The sequence below is a fragment of the Aulostomus chinensis genome, chromosome 10, assembly GCF_037954235.1.
Source record: "Aulostomus chinensis isolate RoL2024-O1b breed Wild chromosome 10, RoL_Achi_v1.0, whole genome shotgun sequence".
Classification (NCBI taxonomy): Eukaryota; Metazoa; Chordata; class Actinopteri; order Syngnathiformes; family Aulostomidae; genus Aulostomus; species Aulostomus chinensis.
The window spans coordinates 962942-982186 of NC_141329.1; the positions used below are offsets into that span (position 1 = coordinate 962942).

At 46.9% G+C, this 19245-nt stretch overlaps 2 protein-coding genes across 2 annotated transcripts; one reads left to right on the forward strand and one right to left on the reverse strand.

The window, feature by feature from the left end:
* Positions 1-568: 568 nt before the first annotated feature.
* On the reverse strand, positions 569-5682 carry mmp13b (matrix metallopeptidase 13b). Its single transcript, XM_086215060.1, has 11 exons — positions 5469-5682; positions 5218-5328; positions 4946-5073; positions 4699-4847; positions 4031-4156; positions 3791-3946; positions 3397-3517; positions 3114-3247; positions 1624-1783; positions 1436-1539; positions 569-1349 (listed from the first exon to the last, which is right to left on the reverse strand). Exons 1-11 carry the CDS (start codon positions 5559-5561, stop codon positions 1249-1251), a joined length of 1383 nt encoding a protein of 460 aa, XP_086071186.1. The 5' UTR covers positions 5562-5682; the 3' UTR covers positions 569-1248.
* A 5644-nt stretch (positions 5683-11326) lies between these two features.
* Positions 11327-16138, forward strand: mmp20b (matrix metallopeptidase 20b (enamelysin)). Its single transcript, XM_086215414.1, has 10 exons — positions 11327-11496; positions 11973-12211; positions 13174-13322; positions 13618-13743; positions 13836-13994; positions 14079-14238; positions 14342-14475; positions 15101-15257; positions 15565-15668; positions 15916-16138. Exons 1-10 carry the CDS (start codon positions 11362-11364, stop codon positions 16035-16037), a joined length of 1485 nt encoding a protein of 494 aa, XP_086071540.1. The 5' UTR covers positions 11327-11361; the 3' UTR covers positions 16038-16138.
* Positions 16139-19245: the final 3107 nt, after the last annotated feature.

Genomic DNA, 19245 nt, shown 5'->3' on the forward strand with positions numbered 1-19245 from the left:
GTGTGGGACACATTCTTCTTGATCTGCTGTTCAAATTATTAGCTTGAGGTGGTCACAGCAGACGAAGACGTGACCGTGTGGTAAAGCGCCTTCACTCACAGGACTTCGTTTGATTCAAGGTATTTTCAGATTTATCGCCAGGCTAAAAGACTTCCCTCACTATTTGTTGGGCTGGTGAAGCAGAAATTAGTTCCCAAATGCAGAAATGAAACAAGGCACTTTGTGATGGAAACAATGAAACTCAGGAATGACGTAATAATGCAGTCGCAGCGTGTCAGACTGATCCTTGTGAAACTGTCCCAGTGTTTCCATCAGCCACGTTTCCCACAGACATGCAGTCAAAACGTTGGTGGGTGCGCCCTCTGGTGGGACAACTTGGGAACTACAAGATGTGCCAGATGCTGAGAAATGAGTCCAAGCTTCTCTGATTAACAGTGACGTCACATGATGGTTTTAGTGCAGTCCAGTCTCCAGTTACTCAGTTATTCACCAACATTTATCAAATTACTTCTGCATAATAAAACCCGCTGATGAGCGAGAAGATTTTCTAGATTTTTCTGCTCATAAATCACAGGAACACCTTCATTTCTCTGAATATTTAATAAATTAGTTGATAAAGAAACAAAAGTTTAGGGCTAAAATCACATTCGATGACAAGAAAAAAAAACATGCAAAAAAAGGAAGCATTTTAATTCTGAAATAAAGACAGAAGCCGAGGACGTCTTCCTCTGGCCTGTGCTGCCTTTTAACCCTCTGGACCGGTGACGCGAGCTGCTGACGTCAGGTGGCGTCGCAGGAAGATGAGCAGGTGAATGATGTCATCCTTCAATGACCAGCAACTGTCACCACGTGACATATTTGGTCAGGGATTTCAAGTCCCTTCACAAAGACTCCATCTCTACTTTTGTTGCCATTCCCAACCCGTACAGATGCACAGTACATTCAGCAGTTTGTACCTTCAAATACTGTCATTCTGAGTAGAAATACTTCGCTTACGGACTCTAAACTTTCACACAACGTTCTTGTCAGCAGTGAAACTTTTCATACAAGAATAAAGAAGGAAAATAAATAAACCATCTCACTACGTGTTTATGAGGAATTTTCCAGAATTCTGTGTCTGAGGAACCGTCCGACCTCCATGTGTCCAGCACATGAACTTCTTCCTGCGCTCTTGTAGTAGCATGTAGCATGTAGCATGTAGCAGCATGTAGCATGTAGCATGTTACTTCACCAGGCGGGGAGGAAGCTTCAGCAGTTGAGGATGGAGTTCGCTCTCATGACGCGCATCACCTTCCGTGAGGCGTAACTGTATTCGTACCGAATGTGCTCATGGAAGAAGTACAAGTACCCTGAAAAGAACAGACGAGGAAAACTCACTTCAGCAAACCTGAATTCTCCACATTCGGACTTAAGCTGACGATCAAGACGTCGATACCGTAGTGATACGCTGCAGCGTCCACCTCGTCATCCATGCCAGGGAAATCCGTCTCAATGGACCTTGGGTACCCGCTGTCCATGGTGGCGGTGGCCTCGTCGTAGCTGTGTGACATCATGACAGCAGACGCTCACCAGCAGCCCTTCAGTGTGCAGATGTGTCTGTCTGACGTGTGTGTCTGCACGTACCTCCAGTAGTCTTCGTCCGTGAAGAGGAGAGTTTTGCCGGTGTCTCTGATGTGAACAGCGGCGTCGATCTTCCTGACACTCTTGGGAAGTCCAAGTCTGTGAATGTAGCGCGGATAACCGTCCACCAGGCTGTAACCGTTCAAAGCCCACATCCGGATCCCTGCGGAGCAGAGCTGGGGTTCAGTGGGCTGTTTAACCCCTGGAAAGTGATACACTGCACATATAGACATATATATATATACATATATGTGTGTATATATATATATGTCTATATATGTATATATATACATATATATGTGTATATATATGTCTATATATACATATATAGACATATATATATGTCTATATATACATATATATATATATATATATATATATATATATATATATATATATGTATATATATATATTAGACCTGTCGGTCGATTAAAAAAATTAATCTGATTAATCACATGGTGGTCCATAGTAACTCACGATTAATCACATATTTTTTATCTGCTCTAAATCTACCTTAAACTGATATTTTTCTTTATTTTAATGAAAAATATCAACATGGGAGGAGGCAAATAGTTGCTGTCCGTAAATGCAGCACGTTTATTAGTGTGGAGCAACGTACTGTCCAGAAGTACAAACAAAACAAAAGATGTACAAGGTAAAAAAAAAAAAATTATAGCCCAACAAATATACTAGTAATGATTACTAGTACTCACTGAAGTACTTGAACTATGAAGCCATCAACACTAAAGGATGACCCTGATGCATTGCATCAAACTGTGATGCAGAATAAATTAAATCAAAACAATGAACAAAGTGCTGATTCAACAGGGGGCAGTGCAACACAGGCCGGGACTCCAATGATGTGGTGGGGGTGTCGCGGGTGGTGGACGCCTCCAATGGTCGTGGTTAGTTGTAGCCAGAAGGGAGGGAGGCTCTCTGCCTCAGCTGTGTGCTTCGCGGTGCCCCTGAAGGCTGCTGTCCTCCGGTGGAAACTAAATTCAGCTTCACAGTGAATGCATGTCACGTGTTTCCTGTCTGCCGTCTGGCAGGGCTTTGAAGTTGAACCGTCCATTTAGAACTGACGTGTTCTTTTCCGTGTTCTCCTACCTCAACGCTCCTCTGCTCTCAGTTTTTGTTTTGTTTTGTTTACAAGCTGCCACCGGCTGCATCTCGCGTGTGTGACGAGTGGTGCGTTCACTTCTGGTTTTCCATGAACTACGGCATGGGCAAAGGGTCAAAAAGCACCGTGCGCGTTAATCACGATAAAAACATAGCCAGTTAATAAAGAGTTTGATAGCCATCAATGGCCCAGGTTGAGAACTTTCGACTGCTTGTTTTCGGGATGGAGACGAGGACGAAGACTTTGCTGTCTCAAAGGTTGAGTGATGAAGGGGCCCGGAGACGTCGGGGGGGGGGGGGGGCTACATATCTTCTGTATCAGCAGGGGCCCTCGGTGTCGGCGTCCATTGTCATGTTCTATCATCATAACCCACCTCTAAATATGATGACCAGATCCTTCTCCGGGTTCTCATACGCGGCGTCCACCTTGTTGGGGATGGACGGCCACGTGGACTTGATGAGCGTCTGCTCAGGCTCGACCATCTGAGGGTGGAGACGCCAGTAGAATCTGGAGCAGGAAAAGACATGAAACCAGAAGTCGGAAGGATAAACTCCTCCACGTTTATGTTGTCAGGATCAGAAGAAGAAAGGACTTGTCCAGTGGGAGAGGAGCAGAACCTGGACTTGGTGTGTCCCCTGTCCTCTCCTCTACCTCACCTGTCTTTGAAGATGATGGTTTCTCCTCGGAGCTCAGTAACAGCATCAAAACTCAACGTGGGGTCACATTTGTTGGGCGCGTCGGGTTTTGGCTTCACTCTCTTGGAGTTTGGGTTCGGACCTGTGATGGAGCCGGGGTTTTTGTTTTGTAAATTAGTGTTGTTTTTAATTTAATGTTTTGTGCTGGTGTCTGCAAAACCAGCTGTCCAGTCAGGACAAATAAGGTTCTTTGCCTGAAGGAGTACGAGCCAACGTGGGTTCTCAGAGTATTATTGTAAGTACCCAGTGGTACTCAGCGTGAAGTATTAGCTCTGGAGGGTTTTCTGTGGCTAAATGTAACATATTATTCCTTTGACTTGTACTATAAAGGTAACGTATTAAAGCGAGGCGTCACCATAGAGAGCCTGAATGCCTTTGATGTCGTCTTCAGCCAGCGGGAAACCGGTGGCGTAGGAGTAGATGGGGTACATCAGGGCGCCGGCGTCTGACGAATGGGACATGCCGAGGGCGTGGCCCAACTCATGGGCGGCCACGATGTACAGGTTATAAGCTGCAAGGAAACAGGAACGGCGGTTTAGTTAGAGCTGGTGAGAGGACAGCCAGTCGCCAGGCTGAACACAGTGACCAAGATCACCAGAGTCGTCTTTGGTCCAGCGCTCATCGTCATCAAAGTGAGTGTCGCCTCCGATGCCTGAACCAGGGGGGTAGGCGTGAGCCAGCAGTCCATTGGGCCCATCGAACGGGTTGTAGTCGCCATGTTCTACAGGGTAGAACACACACACACACACACACACACACACACACACACACACACACACACACACACACACACACACACACACACACACACACTATTAGAAGTTGTAGTTTCTCTCTTCCGACCAGGGTTCCTCTGATGGAGCTGCACCTCATCACTGATCAGGACACGTTACATCCCAGGAGTGGAATCTCCCGGTCGCAGAGTCGGAGCCGCCCCGTCTCTGGCTGAGTGAGGCCAAGCAATGAAACCGTTGCCCTCATCACCACAGTGAATAACCATGGTCTTTAAAACAATGAAACCTGGGGCACGCGGGTCACAAGTGGACGAGGACCCCCGCTTCACAACACCTGGCTCTTTCGGCCATTAATTTGTGCTTTGAAAATCTGACCCTGTCCCGGTTCCAGCCTCCACAGTGGAGGCCGGACACCCAAGAATGTTCTCTCCCGTGCTCTTACCTCGGGAGTAAGGTACTACTCCCCTGGCTTTATACTGGTACTTTTATTTCTGAGGATGTAGTGTACAAGAATGAGCATATTTTGTACCTTTTGTCCCGAAGCTGATCATAATGTCAGCGTTGCCCTGGTACAGCTTCTTAAAGGTCAGCGGGGTCACGTCAGCCCAAACATTCAGAGCCCCGCGGATGGCTCTGTCCACGTCTGAGCGCTTCAGATCCGGAGTGTAATTCACGATCCTGGAAGGTCGGCAGAGAGAGTCAATCCGTGCTGCTGCTGCTGCTGCAGGAACGCTTTTGGCGTCATTTGCTGCCAGTCATGTTAGTTTGACGCGCACCTGAAAGTGACATTGTTATTCTGCCATTTGAGGTGTCGAGGGAAGTGGTTGTATTCTCCGACGTCCGGGACGCCACATCGCGCCTGATTCATCAGCTCCAGAGTGTTGTCATCCAGATTCCCTGTCACCTGCAGACAGGGAGGGAAGACGAGTTGATGTCAAAACCTGCCTTTCGTCCATCAAAAGAAGACACGCCAGCCTCCTAGCAGCTCCCCAACGATCCCAGTAGGACCACCAAACCCAGCAGAGCTGATATACAAACATCTGTTGACCTTCAACTTGAAGAATCTCTGCATTTCCTTGATTTTAGTCTGAAAGACATCCGATGACCCCTGATGACCTTGGAATCCCACTGGAAGTCCATAAAACCGGCGAAGGTATTTCTGTTGATTGAAAGGGGAGAATTGCATGAAATCATTTCAGGGTTGTTTGTTCCAGTTCCACTTGGCGGGCAGTCTGAAGATCGTCCCAAAGCCTTCCCTGAAAATGTAATCGAAGGTTTGAAACAGAGAGCCGATCTTACCTCTGCTAGCAGCTGGTCGTTTGTGTGTTGGGATGTCAGCGGCAGCGCCAAGGAGTCAGCGACCAGCAGCAGCAGCAGCAGCAGAGCCGTCATCGTTGTTGTCTCGGCGGCGTCTCACCCGTCAGTGGAGCTGTGAGGGTTATTTATGTTGTTCCAGCTGCAGGGTTTCAAAGGGTCCATGATTCATGTAAAAGCACCTCACCACTTCCTTCTTTATCTGCAGAGAATGTGCTTGTGTCTGTAAAACTAGCATATTTGGCTACGTGTGTGTGTGTGTGTGTGTGCGTGTGTGTGTGTGTGTGTGTGTGTGTGCGTGTGTGTGCGTGTGTGTGCGTGTGTGTGTGCGTGTGTGTGCGTGTGTGTGCGTGTGTGTGTGTGCATGCTTGCGTGTGTGTGTGCGTGTGTGTGCGTGCGTGTGTGTGTGTGTGTGTGTGTGTGCGTGTGCGTGCGTGTGTGTGTGTGAGAGCCCTCCTAAGTTCCTGGGAACAATCATATTTTCAAGTGTGACTCAAGGAGCCTGATAGTCGATGAGGCAAAATCGGACACTTGAATGTGGCCATCTTTTCTTCGTCCAGTCAGCATCGGGTAGCGAATCAGCCAACGACCCACTTCAGGACCTTAGAGATAAAAACGAATGAAAAGACTTTTCTATGAATATCACACCACAGGTTTGTGAATGAGTCCCAGCTGGTGCGGTCTCATGATGGTTCGTCTGAGTCTGTCAGGTGACTAACTCAGGCACGTCACAATTAAAAATAAAGTAGTTATGAAATCATGGAATTTCAGGGAAACATGTGATTCACATGTGTTTGTGTTTTACACAGCTGAGCCTGACGTAAGACGTCATCCTCACAATGAGCTGCTTTGGTTTGGCAGGAACTCACATCTCTAGTTCCTTGTTCCATCATTCAGGACGACTTGATGAATGAGCCTCATGAGACCTCGAAGGATGTTGCTGTGTGAGGAAGAGCAGCACAGACGTCATGCCAACTGACAAATCGCTGACTAAACCTCTGAGTTGATCTGAAACTGAACAATTCAATCAAGTTGATTGATTTCGGAGGACAGAAGCAGGAGGGACGGAAGCTGAGCTGTTAGAACTGCACTGGTTCACGCGTTCAGAATTGATGCTCACAGTTAAGTCTGACCACCACATGGTGATTCCTGACAACAAGGAACAGAGAGAGCACTGCTGCAGGCGGAGCAGGTGGAGGCACGCTGCTGCAGTGTGTCATCATCATCCACGACAACAGAGGAATTCCTGAACGCGTTGGTGGGAATAAAGGCGGAAAAACAACCAGCAGGGACGTGCAAGTCAGGCATCAGCATTCCAAATACACTCACACACTCATTTTATTAACTAAAGCAATGCAGTGAAAACCACTGCTGGTAGCTTTAGTTAGGACCTGAGTGCCAAAGACCCAGGGGTCAAAGGTCACCTAGGGGGCGGTGTTTGCTCTTGGAGGGCTTTAGTTGTATATGGCAAGGTATGAGAGCGAGGAAGTTGCAGCTGTTCACTAACTAGCTGACTAACTAAGTGACCAACTGGCTCACCTCTGGTTCGGGGCTCAGTCAGGGTGGTGCTGAGCCTGCCAGCTGGTACATTCAGCTGAACCACTCCATCACCAAAGCACAGAACAGGACGCGCTCCTCGTCTGGATGAAGGAGACCTGGATTCCACCAGACGCCAGAGCCTTTTAAAAACTACTGGTTGTCAAACGCCTTTGTGAGCTCAAGACTCCTGTTAGTGTGGACTTGAAAGGCCGAGTGTTTTCTTTGGATGAAGTACGTCTTTAACTACATAATGAGGGATATGGGAACGCCCCGCTTGCGTCATAATATGTGCTTGATGGGTGCAACGCAAACCCACCATGCCTCTGCATCCCGGCGGTCGCATCAGCATTTGGCTGGCGGCCGTCTGAGTGCTCCTGACTCACTCAGGGGAAGTTGGCTGTCAGGGGGATTTTGCTGGTATTTTGAAAGAGTCACAACAAACCCACTCAAACAGAACAGAGGGACAGACTCATCTGACCTCTCCCACTTGGATCTAAGACACCGAAACATAATTTTGCGTGATCTGTATTTATGTTCACTTAACATCTTGACTGAACCCGCACAGATACACAACCGTTAGCTCTGAGCTCTGAGCTCTGGAGTCCATCCCTCAGTGACCTCTCCGACCTCTCCGGGACTCAGCAGAGTCTGTGGGGCCTGCAGATGTACGATTGCACTCTCTTGCCTTCTGAGACTTGACCTACTTTTTCCTCTTCATGGAAGATCAGCACTTTAACATCCAACCCAGAGGTTTCTGTAATTGTAAATGGTCACTGGAGCGAGCGGCTCCTCACAGATGAGGCTGTCCGACTCCTCCGGGACTGTTGACCCGCCTCAGCACTGACGACGCCTGTGTGCTGCTTCTCTGTCACGACCTGGGGGATCGGCGCGGTGACGGCTCATACTGGGAGGTTTTGTCCTGTTGTACTCTGACATTTACCTCCCTCTTGTGTTGGTTTTCCTGCCTTTGTCACAGGACCACCTCTGTCTGGTCAAGAACTCGTCCTTGTCATCCACAGTCTTGTTCTCAGTGTCTCTCCTCCGATCACCCCCCTGCCCCGCCTGATTCCTGGGTCACTAGTTTGTATCTTAGTTGGTTTCAGTTGTTGGATCCTGTCCTGTGTAGGGTTCATGTTCCCCTCCTCCCTCTGCTTGTGTCTCTATTAGACGATTACATCATATTGTAACGACTGTTTCTCCTTGAATGTGACTGACGCTCAGCTGTGAGGGTTCAGTTTGTCCTGCAGGACTCAGACCGGCCACACTGACTGGTAACTCTTCCAGCTGAGAATCATCATGTTTGGCAAGGAACAGGTTGCCTTCTGTGCTTGAGGCAGGTCATGCAGCAATGATGGAATTATTCATTTAAACTGTTAAAGTTTCACTGTGATTGTCTGTTATTCACCTGTTGCTCCATTTTTTGTCTAAAATAAATTTGTTGTCTCAAAATTAATTTCGTCTTCTGGTGTCTGTATTTTCAAGATCTACTGACTGCTTCATAGCCATGTACTTGTATGACACTGTATTCTTCTCACATGGAGAAAATGATTTGTTATGGCTGCGGACAGCACTTTCTCTCTCACTCACGTAGAACGACAGCTTCAAGCGTTTCTATGAGTTAAACTCCAAATGTCGGTGAGCCAGAACACGACTCAGCCTCATGTGTCATGCTGTGAATGACAGATACGGGTCAGGACCAGAACTGTCCAGCCTGTGTGCTGCGTATCAACCCAAGGAATATAAATAAATGTGTGGAAGAGCAGAACCACCACCGGAGGGCAGCAGACACTCTGAGACTTACCGTCCCACTGGGACACGAATGTATGATGCAGTCCAGCTCAAAATGGCTAAATGTCATTTTAGTTCCATTATAAAAAAGAACAATAACAGAGTCAGAGTTTATATCTAAATTCTTCCGCACATTTAAGGTCATAAAATCTAATGGCATCCGTCTGCTCCAGTCCTGATGAAACCAGAACTGGGGAGCATCCCTGATGGGCTGTTTCAGGCAGAACCGGGTCGGCCCTGGAGTTCCTGATTGATTGATTGATTGAAAACAAGTTTGGGAGAAGCGACGTGAAGCCTTTCACCGAGGATCTGGCGAATCCATGAACCTGTCGGTGTGAGTGGTGCGAAGCCACGTCTGCAACAAGCAGCACAAATCCAGTTCTAAAACAGTGTTGGAACTTTTGATAAGAGTTCAACAGGTCAAGTCAGGTGGAGATGAATGTCTCTGGCTACGAGGGTTGGGGAGTGACAGCGGAAGGACAGGATATAAAATATTCTACTCAGGACAACTTAGCTGCAGGAAAATGTCCAAAGATTGTTGCAGGCTCAGGTTTGATGTTTTTGTAACCACAGAGACTAAATTCAAGCGCTTCACATGACGTGCGAACAGATTCACTTGGCTGGGATGAGCTTCATGGTGTTGGGGGGGGGGGGGGTGACTGCAAGCTTCATGTACTCAAGGCCAAACATTGTGAGAACATGAGTTGACGTTCTGATGCTCTGCATGATGTGGAACCTTCTCCCCATTCCCCTTCATGCGATTCTCCCCTTTCAATCAACAGAAATACCTTCGCCAGTTTTATGGACTTCCAGTGGGATTCCAAGGTCATCAGGGGTCATCGGATGTCTTTCAGACTAAAATCAAGGAAATGCAGAGATTCTTCAAGTTGAAGGTCAACAGATGTTTGTATATCAGCTCTGCTGGGTTTGGTGGTCCTACTGGGATCGTTGGGGAGCTGCTAGGAGGCTGGCGTGTCTTCTTTTGATGGACGAAACGCAGGCACGCTGAGACCATGTGACTTTCCTGTTTCCGTCCCACTAATCTTCCCACGGCACAAAACGTCCATTTACCACAAATCTAAAAAGCATCTTCCACACGAACGCTGCGTGTTCACTGAGTAAAGATGATAGAACCTAATTCAACAATAGCAAATACAATCTTTTCATATCTTTGGCTGAATGTCAGAGGAAACTGCAGCAGGAGGATGCGACCCGGCTGCTGGCTGTGAGGTCTTTGATTCATGCTGGCTCGTTTGAGCAGGTCGAGACCCAGAATTGCCTTTTCAGTATCAACAGTCTCGTCTGTGTCTGACAGCTTTGTCTTGTTTCAGCTCCTGTTATGACAATGTGTGTTGAAGCATGACAAAAAACACACGCTAGCATGCTAGCAGGTTATTTAAGGACAGAAAGGGGCGGACAGAGATGGACGTGACTCTCCCTCGCTGGGACCTTGTGAGCATGGAAGTGCTGTCACCACTGGAGTGACATCTGCCACCTTGGAACCTTGCTGTCATCAGTGCCTCTTGAAATGACTTCACTATCTTGACTGGACCTACAAACCAACAAAAATTCTGCCAGTCTTTGTGGAACAGTGCGGCGTGTTCTGGAAGTCAGCTCGAGTTGACCGGCGGAGGAATTCCTTTGGTCCTATAAAGCCCCACAATGACCCATCAACCGTAATTGTGGCCTGGAGTTACCACGGCACCACCCTTGCCAGTCTAGGCGTCCTGGCTGGCGGCCATTTCTTCTTGGAAGGCCTTAAATCCACCCCTGCAATTTCAGCTCCCTCTCTGCGAACTCTCTCATTGAAAGGTCTTACATGTATTTGCTAAAACGGGACGAGGCCGAGCTTCGATTGGGTTATTTTAGGAGCGCTCGCAGAATGCGTGGGACAGAACGGTGCCTCCCAGCTCATTGTGTTGCATCAGCCGGGAGGGACTTGAATCACAGTCGTCCTCTACAGACGCGCTGCAGGGGAAAAGACTGACTCAGTATCAGCTGACAGGTTTCTGATGGCGGAAATATATACATCTATACTGTATATATATATACACATATATATGTATACATATATATATATATATGTTTTACATATTTGTAACATATTTGTGCTGACTGTGTCAATGATGAACACAATGTGCAGGGAGAATCTTTGTCAACCGCTTGTTACCTCAAGCTGTCACTTCGCCACTTTTCAGGATTATCTGAGTCAGCAAATTGCAGTCTGCAGTCAAAGCTCTATTCACGTCACATTATAATTATCAAAATCATACTTCTGCACTGAAATCTAAATAAATTGCTACAATCGAAACCGTCGACTGAATAGCGTATCCGTTGCAGGCATCATAGGAGCAAAAGTATCACGTGACATGTTCAGATGTCATGTCTTTCTGTCAAACCCCTCCCTAAATCCTGCGAGCGTCTCAGGCTTCCTTTTGGATCTGTGAGTCGCATGAGTCACAATAACCATTTAAAAGGCTCATTAGCCCAACATCCATCTCCATGGCTATGAACTAGGCCACGACAATTCATGCAGTGTTAAGTCTGTGAAATGCATGTCATGCTGCTCTGCTGCTGTGTCTTAGTCCTGCTTATGCCTGGTCCGTGTCTGACGGCGCCCACATTTATTCCGGAGGGAGAGATTTCTCCTTCCCCAGAAGCACAGGTCGACTTGCAGTTGGCCACAGTAAGTGCATAATTGCATGAGCTGCTGTTGAGATTGGACTGCATGTGACTTGTTCTTAAACTTAATCTCCTGTACCAAAAACACAGAGAGGGTTTCTGCTGAGGTTAACTCTTTCGCATGGATCCGGTCTTGCCTGCATGTGGGATTGAGAGATTATGTTTTTATTTATTTTGTTTTTGTGTGGGTGGGGGCGGAGGTAAGTACATGCACTGCCCTCTGAATTCTTCAAGAGTTCTTTCAGCATCCTGGTTTGCTCTCGCCACATCTTCTCCTCTCTGTCAGTGTGTTCTGGTCCTTGAAAGAGAATCCATTTCCAGTGCTGCTCATTGTGGAGCGTGAGTGTGAGGTCTGGTCTGACCATGGTGCCGCTATCATGCATGCCCTCAGAGAATAAACCTGACTCTGGTGACTCCATCAGTTCATCTCTTTCCTCGGTTCAACATCGTCTGAGATCCAGGTCTTAAATCTGCTCCCAGGAATACCTGCAGCAGTACTACAACCTGCAGAAGGAGACTTTGGGACGTTTGAAGCGGAGCGGGCCCTCGTTCGCCTCCAAGGTCAAAGACATGCAGGTGTTCTTTGGGCTGAATGCAACAGGTGTGCTGGACTCAGAGACTCTGGAGGTGATGAGGGACCCTCGCTGTGGCGTTCCAGATGTTGATGAGAACAGCCACATCCAGGGAACACGGTGGAGCAAGAACGTCATCACTTACAGGTAACAACTCTGAAGCCAGTCCTTCACTCAAACTTATTTCATGAGCAAGTGATGACTCATCAAGATGCCATTTGGAATTTCTACTTTAAAGATGCAGACATGGAATGCAGTACAGTGCAGCATCCTTGAATCAGGCGTCCCTGCATGAGTTTTTAATCATTCAAGTGAGCTCTTGATTAGCGTTGATGGTTGTTCTGGAGGCTGTAACTTGTGGTGCTGCTTCACTGTTCCGGGCTACACTGAGACCTTCCAAATATTTTGGCAGCTCTGGGGTGACGTTCTCCTCAGCTTAACCCAGCTCAGCTTAACAGAACCACAAATTACAGCCTTCAAAATGATCATTAAACTGAGTCAACACCTCTCCAGCAGATTCAGTACAATTCAGACTGAATGGAGAGCAAACATGAGAATAGGGGGATGATTGACTGCAGGGTCCTTGTATCGTACTGCGTTCGGTCTATTGAGACACGGCTGGTGAGGTGATGGTCACGGCCAGCGTTATCTTTGCAGAAAAACCAGTCTAGTTGTTCCTCGACACCGCCGATATGTGGGAAATATTTTAAGAAAGCAGCAGGCAGTAAAAGCTTTGCCAGAAATATGGAACAGCGGTTGCCGCGAATCATTATTATGTTATATTATTGTTCCGTTCAAGTGATTTGGGGCTTAGGGCTCAAACTTAACGACTTAATGCTCAAACTTATGTGACGCTGTCGGAAATGTTCTCTTTTTTTTCAGGTGTTTCTGCTGAATAACACTGAACAACCCTAAGAGCAATAATATCATTTTACTATTTTTAACAACGAGAGTCAAATTCCATAAGAGTTCCATTTCCAAACAAATGTGGCAGGACGTATGGATGCATGCTTGGCTGTCTGTATCATTTGGATCTCTGAGCGTCATTTTTCCACCTCGAGGATTTTGTGCCTTGATCTCGATCTGACGTGACCGCTCTGCTGTTGCAGCATTGGCCAGTACACTCGAGACTTGCCCCGCAGCACCGTGGACTCGCTGGTTGAGTCAGCGTTCAGTGTGTGGGCCAGAGCCAGCGGCCTGACGTTTGTCAGGTCACACACCCGCAGCGCTGACATCATGGTGGAGTTTGTGACCCGCGGTGAGTTTGATCATTTTATTTCACACTGGAATAAATGATTGAATGTGCATGACACAGTGTTACATGACACGCGTGTAATTCTCTGAGGATCTGTTCGTGTCTTCTGTAAATGCAAACACGACCGTAGACGCGAGGAGCTGCAACTCCACGAGGCAGCAGCATCATCCCCCAGCAGCTGTTCTCCACTGACTCGTTCAGACAGGAAAACACAAGCCAGTAATTTTCTTTTGGCGTGAAAGTGACTGATGTTCTTTGTGGTCTCTGTTCCATGTTTGTTCTGGCTTGTATCATGAAGAACATGGTGACTTGTATCCATTTGATGGACCCAAAGGCACGCTGGCTCATGCCTTCGGTCCAGGGTCCGGTGTTGGAGGCGACACGCACTTCGATGACGACGAGCACTGGGCGGCAGGAGAAACAGGTGTAGCAGCTCATCGCACTGGAACTCCCGTCCATCCTACAAAGCCCTGAATAGGAAAGAACATTTTAACCGATCTCTGCTCTCTCCTGCAGGTTTTAATCTGTTTGTTGTAGCTGCACATGAATTTGGCCACGCTCTGGGCCTGAAGCACTCCAGAAACCCCGAGTCACTGATGTATCCGACCTACAAATCCTCCCATTCAGCCAATCTATTATCCAGCGAGGACGTGATGAACATCATCACACTTTACAGTAAAATCTTTGACATTAGAAAGTGTTCCATGTGCAGCTTTCTCTCCTTCAAGGTCAATTTCATAGTGTAATAATGTTTGCTAGGTCCAACCGGAGGTCGTCCAAATTATATTTCAAGGTACAACTGGAACCCACAACTGTCCAGATCGGCGTTCCCTGGACAGGTGCAGGACAAATGTGCTCCAGACGTTTCCTTTGATGCAGTGTCCACTCTGGGAGATGCCACCTTCTTCTTCAGAAAAAGGTGCGGTCACTCAGATCTCAGTGTGTAGAATAAATCCTCTCGTGCAGATTCATTTGCTGTGGCTGATAAAAGTGTGTGGAACATGACAATATTCTCCCTCAAGATATCTCTGGATCAAACACAACGCGCAGGATGACATCAAAGAGGGTCCGATTACCAACTTCATGCCCAAGATTGAGACCAGCATCGATGCAGCCTTCTGGGTGCCCCGCAGATCGACTGCTTACCTGATTCACGGTAACCATGATCCCTTTGTCAGGGCAGCAACAGATCACGATGGGTGACAGGTTTTCATTGATCACCGCCGGTATTTTGTTGGTCTCCATTCCAGAGAGCGCAATGTTGTTCTTGGTGTTCCTCAGGGTTCCGTTCTTGGTTCCACAACAGTTCTCACTGTGGATGCTTACAGATGGAGACTTGTTCATGAGTGTGCTGCAGATTGTCAACTTTATGTAGATGACACCAGTTACATTTATCAGATGGTCCATTGGTTTTGATTGGAGTTACTGCTGCTGCACTGGGCAGCGGATGAGGGGTCACATACGACAGCGCTGCCGACGATCTCAAGACAAAGCTCAAAACATATTTCACTGTTTTTGAAGTAATTATACTTCTATGTCATGTTCCTTTGAAATTGGCCTCCGATAAAAGGTTCTGTTGGTTTCTCCTCTTTTATCTCTGCCTCGAATGCGACTGTCAGCACACATTCAAATCATCAATCATTCTTGACCTCCGAACCCACAAATATTTAAGATATATCTCTAAATTCAATAGTATAATAACTTGCTTGACATTCATACAATTACCTCATAGAAACTGAATGACTAAAATACCCATTTAACGGATAATTATTCCGTAACAGAATCGATGTTCTGGACGGTGAAAGGCTCTCTGGTGAAGGGGAAGCCCAGAGCTCTCAGCCATTTTGGATTTCCAGCCTGGGTGCAGGACGTTGATGCAGCAGTACACGTCGTTAAAACAGGGCGGACCCTCTTCTTCATGCATGACATCTACTGGAGGTAACGGACTTAAAGCGTGTAGGCTACAATCCTGAGTGCTGTTTCGTGTATTTGTCATTACTATGACCGTTATTCTAAATCTAAACTGTGGTAATACTGCAGTAACTGCCACTCAACCACTTTGCAGATTTTCATCATTTTTTGTCATTTGGTAGAATAAACCCAGCTGGTTCTGAACATCAAATGACAACGAACACAGGGCTCAGTTTGGAGGCCCGGCGTTGTGGTCATGTTGTAGCAGTGTTTCGTCTTCAAAAGGTGAAGTGATGGCGATGAGTCCTGATATTTGTGTTTGTGTCGTCTCCAGTTACAATGAAAACAGAAGGGTCATGGATTTTGGTTATCCGAAGTACATCAGCGAGGACTTTCCTGGAATCAACTCAACAATAAATGCAGCGCTTCATAAAGAGGGTGAGCTGGTAGCAAAAAAAAGAGTAAATTTTCACAAAACATCAGCTGAGCGAACTTTTTACAGAACACATGCACGCTGTGGTTTATGCTTCAGCCACAAGCTTTTGAAGTCCTTCTTAAGAATAACTGTTATTTCAGCAGCAAGCTGGCCGGTAAAGCTCAGGTCCACCACCACCACCATGGCCATTTTCATTGTGTAAGATTGTGATTAAGTTTAAAGACATGAATCTTTCTGTTCTCCTCGTAGGGTTCATCTACTTCTTTGTGGGACCACAGGTCTACAAATACGACTACACCCAGAAACACGTTGTTGGAGTTGAGAACGCAAATTCCTGGCTTGGGTGTAGAAACACGGATTCCTCAGAATAATGAAATGAGCTTCAATCTTTATTAAACAGTAACGAGAGAAACACACTGTGCCTCTTCGTCTGTGAGTAGAGTTTTAATTAACAGTGAGTGGCTACAGAATAAAGAACTACAGCCTATATCTCTCCATCTCTCTCTCTCTCTATATATATATACACAGTATATATAGTGTGTGTGTGTGTGTGTGTGTGTGTGTGTGTGTGCGTGTGTGTAGAACTGCTTGTTTATCTGAAGTCTCTTTTTGCTGCATACGTGCATCACTGTGGTGGAGACGTGTACAGAAACATGATAGAGTGCAAATTATGTTTGCGTCCCTAATAGCTGCAGGTTTGGACTTCCATCTCCAAACATCCATTTTGGCTGCTGCTTCATGTACTTCAGAACATGCTGTATACACACTGCCTTCACAATTACAGACAGAGATGTTTCATTTGGGAGGTTTAAACCACAAAACTTCCAGAGGAATTGGGGCAGGTAGACCCAACCACCAGGAATGGGCATTTTTGGGTCATGTGATCGCCCAACAACCCTGAGAATGCACCCATTAAAAAAAAAAAAAAAAAAAATTGAAGCCTGGAGGAAACCCGCATTTAAAACATGGAATTGTTCTGGTCTCGGATGCCTGTGTTGGGCTGTCTGACATCTGAGGAATCTTGCGGACTCTACCCATCAATCAGTCTTAAGTTAAACCAGGTTTCGTTAAGCTCCTGCCCAAACTTGAAAACACGACGCTCGACTTCAGTAGGAGGCACAAAACAATTCACTCCTCTTTTACTCAAAGTTCCAATCCACTTCCACTTCGCTTTGTTTATCTGTTAGAGTCCAGTTTTGAATTAGGAACAAATATGAGCAGTTTCCTCTCTGAGCTGAAACTCTGCTGAGTCTCCTCAAAGGTACTCTGAGAGTTTTCCCTCCATGATTTGTGTTCCTCTTCTTCTCTAAGGAGCTTAAGTCCTTTGCTGCGTCCGAATGGCCAAGCAGGTCTGATGGTAGGTCTCAGAGCAGGTCGGAGGCTGTCCCAAACCACAACTGGCGTGAGTAGCGACCTACTTCTCAACCTAAATTCCAGCCTAAACACGCCCACATTGTAGGTCGGTTCAGGTGCATCCTACGGAGCAACCTATGGCCCACAATGCACCGCGGACTTCTTCTTCGTCCCCTAAAAACTTGTGGACCCGCAAGCTAAGTTTGGGCCACCAACAGTCTCCCATTCTGATGAACACCAACATTTATAGTTGTTGATGACTAAAGGTGCGTTCATGTGCTTAATAATAGAGAATGAGGGAAAGGTGCTCAGAGTGGAGTGCAGTACCACAGTCAGGCCAGCAGGTGGGGCTTTCGTTGGTGCTGTCTACCTATTTGCAGTATCTGTGCTCTGCCAGCAGAGGTCGTGCTTCACCACCAATCTAGGATGTCTGCAAGGTGCCGCCCTGTTTGGGTTGGAGGGGTAGGCTGTAGCGGTAGGTCGTAGCAGGAGGTAGGTTGGTACTCGGCAGTTCGGACGCAGCAGTTGAGTCCTGGACCAGCCTGGGTTTTAAAGGGAATGATTGGTTTCAGTGACATCACACCTGAAACACACCTGTGAATACTCAGGTGTCCAATGACGGCCTCTTAGCTCTGATTACGCGCCCTCTAAATACCAAAAATAATGCTGAAAATACGCAGTGCCACCTGCTTGGCACCACAGACGGCTTCATCAGAAGTGGTAACTGAAACACCTACAACTGCGATGCAGCAGACTGAAGCAGGCACGTGAGTGAAGTGGAACGTTGCTCCTGATTTCATGGAGAGAGAAGAAAACTGAGCGAGCCAGCCTGAGGATCCTGAGTTGGTCCTGGCTCCGTCTCTTATTACCAACCTGATCAAACTACATTCACACGTCTTCCAGCAGTGGAAAATGTTTTCAGACACCCCATGCATTTGTGAAATATCGCATTGACAATGACACTGACGTCTTCCAGTGCAATTCCTTTTTGTACAGTCACAGCCAGGTTACTGAACAAATCCTGAACAAAAGCTATAAAAACATAAATCAATTGGTTCCATAAAAATACTCAGGAAATTTTGAGTATTGGGTCATTTTGGTACCAGCGATCCACTGATAAGGACCTGGCCAACTTTTCGATCATGGCTTAAGGTCCAACAGGGCTGTTGTGAAGCCCTGATCAGTGAGAGGCAGAGGTGAGCCCGGCGCCGTCTGGCCCAAGCATGCAAGAACGGGACAGCCAGGAGCTGGAAGAAGATTGTGTGGTCAGGTGACTCCAGTTTCCAGCTTACCTTTTCCTGCCAGTGTGAGGGTACGCAGAAGGCCAGGCCAGGAAGAAAGAGACAAGATTGCCCCTCAACGGTGTGAAAGGCTGGCTTGCAAAAAAAGAGTATGAAGTTACGTGATGTAACACAACAAGTTTGAGTCCACTTTGATGGAGCAGCCAATCGAGAGCCAGGTCTTTTCAGGTTCACCATGATTGGCGTTAGGATTACACTGTACACAAGCGCCCCGGCTGTTTCCCGGCCTCTCGACATGTAACGCGTGAAATGACCCTCTCTGCACGTCCCTGGGTCACACAGCAAGAAATTAGGAAAGAGCTGAAGCTTCCATGTCTGAACTGTTGTGATGTCATATCTTCCCATCTTGCCACGAACTCCATCCTCTGTTGCCTTTTTAGAATTAAAACCACAGGAATGTTGAGCTCAACTTTAGCCACATGAGAGGAGCTCTGCCGCCTGAGAGCTGAGTCACGCCTCTCACCGACGTGGAGGAACGAAGGAGTTAAAACAGCTGAGTGTTACGTGTGTGTGACAGGACCAGAAGATAACAACAGCACCCCTGAAGGTCTCCATCACGGCAGCCATGACGGCTTCGGTTGTATTTGACTCGTATTTCTTATTCTGAGAGCTCAGCATGACAGAGAGGAATCATTTGACCACCACAACTCTGTCCATGAACAATTGGTCTGCTACTCTAAATACTTGTTGCTAACCCAAGACATTTAATACTAAGTTTTGTAATTGTTCATTTTAATTTAAAGAATATACTAAACTGAAATCTAAAAATCTTTTTTTGTTCGTGGCAGTGAGGCACACAACTGCTGCCACGTCACCTCCTCGCGTACCAGCACATTTGGAGTTGCTGCACAGGTCTGTTTCAACAAAACATCAACAAAATTCTTCGTTCTGCTTTCGTTAGTTTTAAATGAATGAATTTTACACA

What these genes read in the sequence shown, in the direction of transcription:
- mmp20b (XM_086215414.1), top strand. Translation starts at nt 11,362, where the DNA reads ATGCATGTCATGCTGCTCTGCTGCTGTGTCTTAGTCCTGCTTATGCCT. An exon ending in AAGAACGTCATCACTTACAG is followed by an intron (nt 12,212 to 13,173) that starts GTAACAACTCTG and finishes CTGCTGTTGCAG; the next exon opens with CATTGGCCAGTACACTCGAG. An exon ending in GACTGCTTACCTGATTCACG is followed by an intron (nt 14,476 to 15,100) that starts GTAACCATGATC and finishes ATTCCGTAACAG; the next exon opens with AATCGATGTTCTGGACGGTG.
- mmp13b (XM_086215060.1), bottom strand. Translation starts at nt 5,561, where the DNA reads ATGACGGCTCTGCTGCTGCTGCTGCTGCTGGTCGCTGACTCCTTGGCG. An exon ending in ACGACCAGCTGCTAGCAGAG is followed by an intron (nt 5,329 to 5,468) that starts GTAAGATCGGCT and finishes TTCAATCAACAG; the next exon opens with AAATACCTTCGCCGGTTTTA. An exon ending in AGAGATTCTTCAAGTTGAAG is followed by an intron (nt 5,074 to 5,217) that starts GTCAACAGATGT and finishes CCCTGTCTGCAG; the next exon opens with GTGACAGGGAATCTGGATGA.